Source organism: Octopus sinensis, linkage group LG10, assembly GCF_006345805.1.
Source record: "Octopus sinensis linkage group LG10, ASM634580v1, whole genome shotgun sequence".
Classification (NCBI taxonomy): Eukaryota; Metazoa; Mollusca; class Cephalopoda; order Octopoda; family Octopodidae; genus Octopus; species Octopus sinensis.
The window spans coordinates 65,742,647-65,755,987 of NC_043006.1; the positions used below are offsets into that span (position 1 = coordinate 65,742,647).

The following is a 13,341-nucleotide window of genomic DNA, read 5'->3' on the forward strand; positions in this document are numbered from 1 at the left end:
ATTATTATTATCACCATCATCATCATTCACGGGCATATGGTGTATTGGTTAAGAGCACAGGCTACTAACCTCAAGATTCCTAGTTCGATTCCAGGCAGTGACCTGAATAATAATAATAATAATGATGATAATAATAATAATAATAATAATAATAATAATAATAATAACAGTGAAAAATACCTTAGGAATGAGAACCCAGGTTCGAAATTTCCCCAAGACACCTGATGAAGGCTAGAAGGTATATCAGCTGAAACGTTGTGTTAACAACAAACAAGATGAGGACAAATATCCATCAAATGTAAATAATGTACATAATTCCTCATCTCTTAAATATAGAACTGTATTACCTGTATACTTCTCAATAACTTCTGTAGCGACTCCTTCATATTTGCTGTCCCTTGCGAGCTCACAATGCCCTCAAGGGGTCACTAACAGTCAGGTTAAGAACCACTGGTGAAAATATTGTAACATTTAATCAGTTTCTCATTTTTACTTTCCCAACTAACCAATTTTTACTGTTCTTTGTTGCAGAGTCTTTTAGAAAAGAAAACTACGCGACAGAAGTGCATGGAAAACCGGTTACGGTTGGGGCAGTTTGTGACGCAGAGACAGGGAGCTTCATTTGTTGAAAATTGGGTAGATGGTTGGGCTTTCACAGATTTAATAAAGTAAGTATGTGTATGTACGTGTGTGTGTGTGTGCGCATACGTGTATTTTCAGTTTCCTTCAGTATTCCTGTCCTTTGAGCAGCAGACATAATCTGTGAGCTTATTTTACATGTCTGGTCCTTCCTTCTCTTGAGCAGAGCCCATTCTGTGGCAAGGATTCAGACCATACTTCTGCCCTCAGAAAAACTTAATATTCTTTTCTACTCTAGGCACAAGGCCTGAAATGTTTGGCAAGCGGGGTGCCAGTCGATTAGATTGACCCCAGCATGTAACTGGTACTTGATTTATCGAGCCCAAAAGGATAAAAGGCAAAGTCAACCATGGCAGAATTTGAACTCAGAACATAAAGACAGACAAAATACCACAAAGTGTTTCATCCGGCGTGCTAATGTTTCTGCCAGCTCACCGCCTTAGAACATTTGAAATATTCTTTTCTACTCTAGGCACAAGGCCTGAAATTTTGGGGGAGGGTGTGCTAGTTGATTAGATCGACCCCAGTACACAACTGGTACTTAATTTATCAACCCCGAAAGGATGAAAGGCAAAGTTGGCTGAATTTAAACTCAGAATGTAAAGACACACAAAATACCACTAAGCATTTCACTCAGCATGCTAATGTTTCTGACAGTTTACAACCTTTGCTTCCTACTATTGTAATCCAGAAGTAGTGGTTTCTTCTTCGCATTTTCCCTAACCAGTCTCAGAAACCTAAAAATAGGTCAGAGGTGCTGCTCTTTTTCATCTGATTAAACCATAAGAAACATTCAGAGCTCTTTTTCTATTATGAACAGTCATGTTGGTTCTCAAGTTACCTTGAACCCCAGATGTTCATCAGATGTATCCAGCAGGTATCAAATTAGAAACATCGTTACAGATGAGGTTAATTACTTGAAAGATTATCTTATTAATGCTTCTTCTTAGTCATTTAAATATTCCCCTAAATATTTATCAGTCTGTTAATTCCCATCACCTCCATACATTGAATATTAATGTGTGTCTGTATCTTTTATTACCAGAGCGTATTGATTGATACAGGTCTGTTCTCGTCTCCAGTAATGTTAAGGATTTCAAAAGTTACCCTCATCACATATTCTAAGTGTCTTTCTTTCTTTGTGTTTGTTTCAGGCAACAAGAAAAAATAGCTTCAGAAAGAGAAGACATTGAAAAACAGAGAAAGCTCCTAGTAAAGAAAAAGCCTCCTAGTTCTTCAATGTTAGCAAAAAATTCCAAACATGAAAACTTTCTGAAACCAGGTGAAAAATGGTAAGTAGGGTTTCACAAACTTTTATTCATCATCATCATAACCATCATCATCATTTAACATCCATCCATCATAGGTTGGATGGTTTGGCTGGAACTAGCAACCCAGAGGACTACACCAAGCTCCACTGTCTGTTTTGACTGAAAACCATGCCAAAACAGACAGTGGAGCTGTTTTAGCATGTTTTTTTTTATATGGCTAGATGCCTCTCCTAATGCCAAAGAGTGTACTAGATGCTTTTTACATGGCACCAACACCATTATAATAATCACAAATTTAGACTGGTTTCATTAAACAACTATTTTATTTATTGACATATTAATGTGATTTTTGGGACACAATCAATTCTATTGCATAACTTTTGCCTCAAAGTGACTCTAATTACAGGTAAATATATGTAAACCTCAAGCTGTCTTTTTTCTTGGTTTGTTTACTTTCTTTACAAAGTGAACTCACATGTTTTCACGAATGTGCTAATGAGATTTGTGCTGAAATTCACATTTAAATATCAATGGGTTCACTCGGCCTGGGTAGTCATTTGAGCAAAAAAACTTTTTGGCCGGGTTGGTATTGAAAGATTTAAGGAGCATAGGGCCGGTTTCCTGGTTTCACCCTGGACAGGACACTGGTCTATTGTAGGATCGCTCCTTTTTGCTAGCTGAGTGGACTGGAGCAACATGAAATGAAGTGTTTTGCTCAAGAACACAACACATCACCCGGTCCAGGAATTGAAACTACAATTTTATGTTCATGAGTCCTACACCCCTAACCACTAAGCCAAGATTGTATAGTGAGATACAATAGAATGGTGTTTGCTGAGTGGTTAGAAGGTTGATCTGCACAAGTCATTGGCACCCTGCAGCCTATGTGTCTTTCTGAAAGGCATGCATGCCTAATGAGAAATTAGCTTGTTTTCTTAGTCATGTTGGCCACTCGGGCCGACCAAAATCTTGTGAGATTTGGTAGACAGAAACTGAAAGAAGCTCATTGTATATATACACTCTACTTTTAGATTAGAATAAGACCAATAACTATCCATGCATTCTCATTCTACCTTCCTGGGACACAATAAGTAGCCACACTGAATAATGATTTTTGTAGGGCAAAAGTGTTCATTAGGTCTGCCGCAAGAATACATCCAGTGGTCATTAGGTCTGCCGCAAGAATACATCCAGTTGTCAAAATTTATTAAAACTATAGAACCTATAAACCATTATCGTCATCATCATCATTTTAACATCCATTTTTCCATTCCTGCATGAGTCAGATGAAATATATTGAGGTTGATTTGCTGCAGCTGGATGCCCTTCCTGTCACCAACTTTCATTTATTTCCAACTGAGGTAACATTGCCCCATGACCAGACATGTTTTTTATGGAAGACTAGAAATGAACAACACCACTTGTATGACAGTGATGTTCATTTACAACCATCTTATGATATCAAAACAAACACATACATACTCAGTCACACACAAACACATGTGCATATGCATACAACAGGTTTCCTTCAGTTTCCATTTACCAAAATCCAATCACAAGGATTTGGTTGGCCTTGGATTATAGTAGAAGATACTTGCCTAAGGCCTCATGCATTGCAACTGAGCCTAAGACCACATTGTCAAGCAAGCTTCTTTACCCACAGTTATGCCTGTGCTTACTCATCTATAATTCAAATGTTGTAAAACCCCAAAGAAGATCTCATGCAGAACTGCTGGTTCTTATGTGGAATTGATAGATAGGAAAGTGATAGGATTTTATATTGTAATAGATTTGGTTTTCTTTTATTTTATGGAGTTAAAGTCATCTTGTGTATATGTTGTGCCATTGCCCTATTCTATTCTACAGCATATGTCCTATGTTAGTAGCATTCTTCTTATGCTGAGTGTTCTATTAGACTATACATCAGCAGTCCTCAACCTTTTTTTTTTGTACCATGGACCAGGGAAACACGTGCATAACAAAACTCAATAAAGTACTTAAGATACAATTTAATTATTACATACATCAGAACTATCATCTGGTCGAGCTTGCTCGGACATTTTTAACCCACACATGCCATCTATCTTGGAGGTCTTTGGGGAGGCATCCACTGTCTCTGATGCATTGATCTGCATACATTGTGTTCAGACAACCTGCTCAAGTACAGCATCTGTTGCATCAGGTCACTTGCCAGCTCTTGTTTAGCTCAGCAGCAATATCCTGCAAAGTGCAAGTACCTTTTCTTTATCATGGTAGAAACAGACAGATATCCATGTAGCCGTTTCTTGATGAGACGAGTTCTCCGAGATATGCTTAACCCTTTGGCATTTAAACTGGATATATCAGGCCTAAATGTTTTATGTTCAAAGCAGCCAGATCTGCCCTCTTGCACCTATCCTACAATGTCATTCTAAAAATAAACAATCAGATCATCAACCTCTTGTAGACATGAGATAATGCATGATGAATTCAAAACATTTGAAGAGAAAAGCATTGCATTTGGCAGAATAGTGTGAATGCTAAAGGGTTAAGACAGCTCTTCACATTTTGTTTGGATTCCAGTTTTTTTGGTAAGTGTTCAGAGTGTTGCTTCATAATAAATATATAAAATAATATATTATGTATATAATATATATATATAGATAACGCAAAAACACCCTGCAGACTGCGATAGTCAATAAAATAAATATAATTTTTTAATTCTTTCTGTGCAGCCCGGTACCAAATGATCCACACCCTGATACCGGTCTGGCCCAGTGGTTAGGGCCCCTTGCGCAACAGTATTCATGCTATGTTTTGGTGTTGTCATGTTATACTCTGTAGTACACAACCTGTGTTGTCCTATTATAAGCTGTATTTATTCATCGATTGCTTTTAATATATTTCAATAAGTGAGAATTTGATAATGATATGACAATTGTACTTTCACTTAAGCTTCAGGGGTCTGGCTTATATAGATTAACTTCAGGTATTTTTAGTCTTGCAAACTGTTTGGCAACCTGTCTAATGTTGATAGCACGCTGTAAAGAAGTTGGTATTAGGAAGGGTATATACAGCCCTAGAAAGCATGCCAAAGTAGGTACTGGAACAGAATTCAGTCCTTCGGTCTTCCGTATCCTGTCAAACCATCTAACCCATACTAGCACACAACACTGCTATTAAATGATAATGATGTTGTAAACTATTGGTTTAGTTATACAAAGAGGCTTGTTTCTAAGTTGTTTTGCTTTGTCAGACACTGGTAGGGTGAGATCTCCATCATCTGCTGTGATTCAATCTTCGAATATAAAATTGTACAATATTCAGAGTATAAATCTATTTGCTTTAACTGATACCTTAACTGTTAGCAGTCAGATTTCTCTGTCTTGGCTTATCTTCTAACTTTGAGATTTTGTTGATGTGATTATTTGTCTCTAGCAAGACATTGTAGGATAGGCCAGTTTGAGCATAAAACAGGATAGGGTATTTGGGCCAGGAGTGGCCTGTTGAAATGCTAAAGGACTAAAAGGACTAATCTCTCTGTAATAGTATAACTTCCCTGTGTGATCTGCCTGAATCTTTGTTGAGACTTAGTTCTTCCAATCGATTGCATCATACAAACTCTGTAATGTATTCTCCTCTGTTCGTCTGTTACTGACAACTGGTTGGAGTTGGAGGGTTGGGCAGAAGGCAGCTGAATATAACTTTTCATTGCCATCTGGTTGCCAAGGTGACTATTGCCCATGGCAGTCATTCTGTCTTATGATGGTTCCTCACTCGAGAAACATTACTTGGTTCTATTATATTATGATTATTCTCTCTCTCTCCCTCTCTCTCTCTCTCTCTCTCCTCTCCTCTCTCTCTCTCTCTCCTCTCTCTCTCCTCTCTCTCTCCTCTCTCTCTCTCTCTCTCTCTCTCTCTCTCTCTCTCTCTCTCTCTCTCTCTCTCTTTTTCTCTCCAGAATCAGTTGAGCATCAGACAAAATACCTTGTGGTTTCTAGTTATGTCTGCTTGCATACTACTTTCAAATCCCTGCTCAGTTTCATCTTTCTTCCTTTCGAAATCATTGTCATTGTCATTATTTAACACCCCTTTTTCCATGCTGGCATGGGTTAGACAGTTTGACAAGAACCAACAAACCAGAAGCCTGCTCCAGGCTCCAGTTGTCTGTTTTGCCATAGTTCCCACAGCTGTTTGCCTTTCCTAATGCCAACCACTTCACTGAATGTGAGTGCTTTTTTTTTTTTTTCATGCAACTATATCTTGAAATATATATTTACATTTCTAAGGCAGCTTAGACAGCCAACATATTAGAACACTGGACCATATATATGTGTTACCATCATTTAGATTTGTTCTTCTTAGGTCTCTGTTCATGCTTTGCTCATGTTATCTGACCTTTCTTCACTCCATGGGTCAATGAACTATGCACACAAAGATGGCTGTGTGGTTAGGAAATTTACTTCCTAACCATGTGGTTCTAGGTTTGAGCCCCTGTGCAACACCTTGAGCATGGATCTTCCTGGTTGACCAATATCTTGTGACTAAGATTTTTAGATGAAGACTATGTGGACACCTGTTACACACAGACACATAACATATGTGTGTGTGTGTATGGATTAAAACAGTTTGATTCAAATTCGTTGGTACTCTTGAGTTTCAAGCACAATGCTAATCGTCAGTCATACACATACACACACATGTGTAATATATATGGATACATGCAATATATAATCAATATTAGCATGTTCCATGTGTGGACATAGTTTTTTTACTGTTTTACATACTTGTAGGAAATTCATTATCATCTTGGTAAGCCTTAGCATACATCAGCAAATGTGTTGTTTGCTGAATCTTATAGTTAGTGTCAGCTGTTCTTCTCTGGTTCCAGTGTGTCCACTGAGGAGATACAACCACAGTGAAACACCAGTGTCTAATAGTCAGCTGATGTTATTGGAGGAAGTATTGTTTATAGAGCGAAATCATTCTCATGTTAAAATCCAACAGCATTTTGCAATGTTCACACCCAGTCTGCCAGAATATATTAATCATGGATAGGTACATCATTGATTTGATTTTTTTTTTTGTGTGTGTGTGCTTATAATAACTACATATATTTTGCAAAAATTTGGTACATTCTATCTAATGTAGGCATGCTTGATGTAGATACTTCAATATTTTCTGTTTGACTATATTTTTCTGTTTCTCATTTGTGATGTTTTCCAGGTTGACGCTGGTGGAATATTATGAACAAGATGAAATCCTCAAATTACGACAGGCAGCATTAAAGAAAGAAGATGCAGATTTACAGCTGGAATTAGAGAAGTTGGAGAGGGAAAGAAATTTGCATATACGAGAGCTGAAACGGATACACAATGAAGATAATTCTAGGTACCATCTCCATAGAGTCTGAAACTAGTCAGTATGTGTGTGTGTGTGTGTGTGTCAATGTCTTGTGCTGTTCGGTCCTACCATGGACAAATATATTCTACTATAACCATGTCTAACCAAAGTCTTGTAAGTGGATTGGCTGGACAGAAACTGAAAGAAGCCTATTGTGTGTGTGTGTGTGTGTGTAAATGTTTTGTGCTGTTCGGTTAAATTGTGTGGCACGTTAGGCAAGCGTCTTCTACTATGGCTTTTGGCTGACCAAAGCCTTGTGAGTGGATTTGGTAGACAGAAACTGGAAGAAGTCCATTGTATATATGTATGTGTGTGTGTCTTTGTGTCCATGTTTGTCTCCCATCACCACTTGACAACTGGTGTTGGTGTGTTAACATCCCTGTAGCTTAGTAGTTTTGATAGAAATGACCAATAGAAAAACTATCAGACTTCAAAAAAAAAAAAAACAGTTTTTAATAAGTACTGGGGTCAAGTCATTTGACTAAAAATTCTTCATGCTGGTGCCCCCGCATGGCCGCAGTCTAATGGCTGAAACAGGTAAAATAATAAAAGAATATCACCATCATTTCATATCTGTCTTCCATGTTGGCATGGGTTGGACGGTTTACACAAGATCCAACAAGTCACAAGAACCTATTTTATTCCAGTGTCTTATATATGGTTGGCCCTTTCGATTGTTGATTGACAGTATTGCACAGACTGTAAATTAACCATCTCTGCTGTTTCCAGAAGCATGGGCCTAACTCCAAGGATACTTACCACCTCTCCACTCATGAATACACCACAAAGGAAAGACAAGTCAATTCTGGAGCCACAGGGGATGTCAGATATTGGTTAAATATAATTGTACCTTTCTGTTTTTGGGTCCCTCCCTTCAGATTTTCTGTAGAGACTTACTCGCTTAGCCTCTTATAAATGCTTAATAAATTATTCCCCCAAGGCAGCAAGGGTTTATTATTTTAATGGGCACAATTTGTGCAGAACCTGTGCCAGTCTGTCATTCAAATGTTTAGTGATCTGATGCAACAAGTCCAATAGTCAACTGGATTCAGGATTTGTATGGAGTTAACTTTCTCTTAGATGAATGGATAAAGAGCTGAAGGGCCTCATCTACCTTGGATCCATTGTGGTGTCTATGAGTAAACTTCTTGAGGATGTGTGTGTGTGCACGTGTGTAGGTGTGATATCTTGCAAAGGATTGTTGTAGAAATTGGTCTTTCCGAAGCTTAATGCATGTGGCCTTCATGTCTCCCTATCAAGAGAGAGTGGTTGTCATCATACAACAGAACTGAAAGGGGTTCTATCTTCCTTCAGGTTTACTAAAAAAAACTGTGACCCAGCTCTTGTTGCTGTGTGGTGGCTTTGTATGTGTCAGTGACCCTGACAGCTATGCCAGCAGAACCTCCCTTGCTGGACTGGTCAAACAACAGAGGCCAGATTAATAGGGACCACCTCTTCTTCCCAGAGATAAAAATGAGTGTTTGTAGAGCCAACACGCCTACATAGAAAAAACCCAACAAAGTTACAGGATTATCAAACAACAGTTGGAAACCAGCAAGACCTGGTAGAGGAAGGCCTTCCTTCAGGGATGGTTGACAGGGGAAAAAAGTTGTCAATGGTCTATGCTCTGTAGGAAATGAAATAACAGATGCAGGCATGGCTGTGTGGTAAGAAGCTTCCTTCCCACTACTTGGTTCCAGGTTCAGTCCCACTTGGGCAAGTGTTTTCTATTTTAGCCCCAGGCAAACCAAAGCCATATGAGTGAATTTGGTAGATGGAAACTGAAGGAAACCTGTCATGTGTGTGTGTCTTTATGTCTATGTTTGTTTCCTACCACTGCTTGACAACTGGTGTTGGTGTGTTTATGTCCCCGTTTCTTAGCAGTTCAGCAAAAGAGACCAACAGAATAAGTACCTGGCTTAAAAAGGGTAAAACAAAAAAAAAAAAAACGAAACAAGTCCTGGGGTCGAATTATTCAACTTAAAATTTTCCAAGGCGATGCCCCAGCATGGTCGCAGTTTGATGACTGAAACAAGCAAAAGATAAAAGAAGAAATGTCAGTTGAGGTTGTGGCAACATGGTAAAAGTTCTATGATTCTTTAGGACAAAAACGCATTTGGTAAAGCAGAAATAAACAAGAATAAGGAATACGGTAATCCCTCGACTATCACAGGTGATACATCCTAAACAACCACCTGCGAAATAGAAACATTACTGTATATTTTTATAATTTGTATATATTTATTTAATTATAAATGCCAAATAACACCACGGAGGAATCGGTGTAGGTTAACTAATAAACCACGATAGGTGAACTGCGATATAGCAAGGAATTACTGTATTCATGAAGAAGGATTTCATAAACTGTATTTATTGTAAACGAATGCAAGACAACATTTCTGGTTGTCATGATATACAGAATTAGACTCTTTTAATTTCCCATCCATCTCTCGGTTATTGAACATTTACCTATCATCTTTTACTTGTTTCAGTCATTAGGCTGTGGCCACACCAGGGCACTATGTTGAAGTACTTGTTTTTAAATCTGGTACTTATCCTGTCGACCGTCTTTTGCTGAACTGCCAAGTTACAGGGATGCAAAGAAACCAACACCGGTTGTCAAGCAATCAGAAACACACACACACACACACACCATGAGCTCCACACAGTTTTGGTCTTCCAAAATTTTGGCCCTATGTTATAGAAGAAGACACTTCCCAAGGTGCTGCACAGTAGGACTGAACCTGAAACTCAGTGGTTGCAAAGGAAGCTTCTTAACCACACAACCATGCTTGCATCTTATATCATCATTATCATTGTTTAATGTCTGCTTTCTGTGCTGGCATGGGTTGGACATTTTGACTGAGGTCTGGAGAGCCAGGAGGCTGCACCAGGCTCCAATCTGATCTGGCAAGGTTTCTACAGCTGGATGCCCTTCCTAATGCCAATCACTCCAAGAGTGTAATGGGTACTTTTTATGTGCCACCAGCACGAGGGCCAGTCAGGTGGCACTGGCATCAACTATGCTTGAATAGTGCTTTTTGCATGTCACTGGCATGGGAGCCAGTCAGGCGGCACTGGCATCAACCAAGCTGCTTGAATGGTATTTTTTATGTGCTGCCGGCACGGGAACCAGTCAGGCACCATGTATATATATATAGTTTATATTCATTTAAAAGAAGAAAAGAAAATGGAGATTAGGAAGTTAATAATAGTTTATTATTAACAGCAAATTGGTCATCTTCACTTACAGCCGTTTCTATTAATACTCTATAAGCATTAAATTTACATTAATGTGACATGAGCACAATATCATCAGAGGAAAAAAGATATACATTTGCATGTTATACATGTGCTTATGAATCCATTTTAGCAGAATTCATTATATATATATAGATAGATAGATAGATATATGATGTAACTACACACTTGCTGTTGACAATTCTTTTTCCTTCTTTGGACTTTTCCTTTTCTCTCTTCTGATAAAGAGCTTTGCTCAAAATGTCAAGATCTCTCTCTTTTTACTAATATATTCTTTGTGAACATCCTCTCATCGTCTGTTATTGTTAATTTTATTTTTCATTTATTTGAATTGACCATATATATATATATATTCTGTATGCATCCTTCAAAAGAAAAATGATTACCTAAGTTCCAAAAGCTCATAATTAACTCTGAAGAAGTCCTACCCCCATATAGTTAGAATACGATACCTTTCTTAGCATTTAACTAAATGCTTAGAACTTCTGATCAACGAGGTGATAGGACTGAAGCATATATGTAGGTTCCTTTATTTTTTGAACTTTAGAACTTGTAATTTATTTGTACTGTTATGTTTTTTATAAGAAATTTTCATCATTTTAAAACATTCAAATAAATTATTTATATGTCCATTTTTTTTTTCTCCATTTTCTTTTTCCTTCAATATTGATAATACATCAGTTTCATATTATATGATAGGAATTAGCCAGTAGAATACCTTGGATTATATCCCTAATGAGGATATAGCTTCCTTGAATTAACTATATATATATATGTGCTTTAGTCTCTTTTGATGCCAACCCACCTGAAACTGCCCTTGGTTCTGTAAAGCAAACTCTCTATTTTAAAAAGATTATCATCAAAGTTGGAAAAACTCCTCCATCAAAATTCCATGCTAATTTATGTTCTAAGCACCAGCTTAATAATGACAAAGTTAATTTATGAAATTTATGTTTTTAAAATTAATTGAGACATGGCAGTGAGTGTCAACAGAAATATGGTAATAATAATGTTGACTAAATGACTTCTGTTGTATGATTACTTCGTTAACTCAGATATTCACTTGAAAGTTAATATGATTCCTCTTCCTCAGTATCGTTTATTTTGTTAGCTTGACTAATGAGTTATTAAATTTATTGCTCCAACATGTTTTTCAGATTTAAAGATCATCCCATATTGAATGAAAGGTATTTGCTGCTGTGTTTGTTAGGAAAAGGTGGTTTTAGTGAGGTACATAAGGTAAGTATCTTGGACAATGTGTTTGAAACAATATTTGTTGTTTAGGGAACAAGTCATACACACAACAAAGTCTCCAAGACACACATACACACACACACACACAACTCCCCTTGTGATATATATATATATACATATCATTGTCATTGTTTAACTTCTGCTTTCCATGCTGGCATGGGTTGGACAGTTTAAGGACTGGCGAGCCAGGCGGCTGCCCCTGGCTCCAATTTGTTCTGGCAAGGTTTCTACACCTGGATGCTCTTCCTAACACCAACCACTCCAAGGGTGTAGTGAGTGCTTTTTACATATCATCATCATCATTTAACATCTGTTGTCCATGCTCTTATTAGTTGGACTGTTTGACCAGGGCTGGCAAGATGTAAGGCTGCACCAAACTCCAGTCCAATTTGGCATGGTTTCTTTGGCTGGATGCCCTTCATAATGCCATATTTATATGGTGACACGTGAAAGCACCCATGCCAGTGACATGTAAAAGGCACCCACTACACTCTCAGAGTGGTTGGCATTAAGAAGGGCATCAAGATGTAGAAACCATGCCACAACAGACAATTAGAGCTGGGTGCAGCTTACTAGTTCCAGTCAAGCTGTCTAACCCATGCCAGCATGGAAAGCAGATGTTAAATGATGATGATGATGATGGAATCTGGTATAACTCCCATCAAACCATCCAACCCATGCTTGCGTGGGTCGGAGTTTGTTGAAGCAGATTTTCTATGGCCAGATGCCCTTCCTGTTACCAATCCTCACCTGTTTCCTAGCAAGGTAATATTTCCCCATGGCCAGACATGTTTTTGCAGAGTATTTGAATTGAGTGACACTACTTCTATGACAGTGATACTCATTTACAACTGTTATGCGATGCCAACAAAAAAATAGACACAAACATATAACCACGCGCACATACATCACTACCACTGCATCGACCAAAATATCAGCTATCGTGATACACCACTGGACACAGTGTGCCTCTTTGCATTGTTGTAGCTGTTAAATGATGACACCCCACTGGCTAAGCAGGCAAGTAGGCCAACATTCCCGTAGATGGGACATCAGTCCATCTCAGTGTGACCCATTTACACATGAGCAGACTGAGGCAATGTGAAATGAAGTGTTTTGCTCAAGAACGCAATGTGCTGCCTGGACTGGGAATTGAAACCGCCATCTTGCAATAGTGAGTGCAACATTCTAACCACTATCTCTATCTAGGTTGTCCCTCAGGATGCCCCAAGACTGTTTCCTCACGTTTTCCCCCACTCTCGATCTTCCATATAATGGTCCTCAGTTCCTGTACCCCTTCCATATCAGTATCCTCCAGCAAGTTGTCTAACCACTAGGCTTTTTTTATTCTCTACCAGTTCCACTCTCAAGGCTTTTGTCAACTTGGGTCTGTCGTAGAAGATATTTGATCAAGATGCCATGCAGTGGGATTGAACCCAAAAACTATAAAAATATGAGGTCTGTGGGAATTAGTTGTCTATGTTCATGTATAAGCTTACCTTGCACCTATGAAAAACAACATTTGTTGTTGTTT

At 38.3% G+C, this 13,341-nt stretch overlaps 1 protein-coding gene across 14 annotated transcripts in view; it reads left to right on the top strand.

Annotated features, from left to right (window-relative positions):
* The window catches only part of LOC115216341 (serine/threonine-protein kinase tousled-like 2), a 393,881-nt gene that overhangs the window by 359,964 nt on the left and 20,576 nt on the right, over nucleotides 1–13,341 (top strand). For all 14 annotated transcript variants that reach the window (XM_029785573.2, XM_029785584.2, XM_029785572.2 and 11 more), the window contains 4 exons: nucleotides 532–668; nucleotides 1,794–1,931; nucleotides 7,116–7,280; nucleotides 11,711–11,792. In XM_029785573.2, the coding sequence (XP_029641433.1) occupies nucleotides 532–668; nucleotides 1,794–1,931; nucleotides 7,116–7,280; nucleotides 11,711–11,792 (522 nt within the window). The remainder of the gene's footprint in view (nucleotides 1–531; nucleotides 669–1,793; nucleotides 1,932–7,115; nucleotides 7,281–11,710; nucleotides 11,793–13,341) is intronic.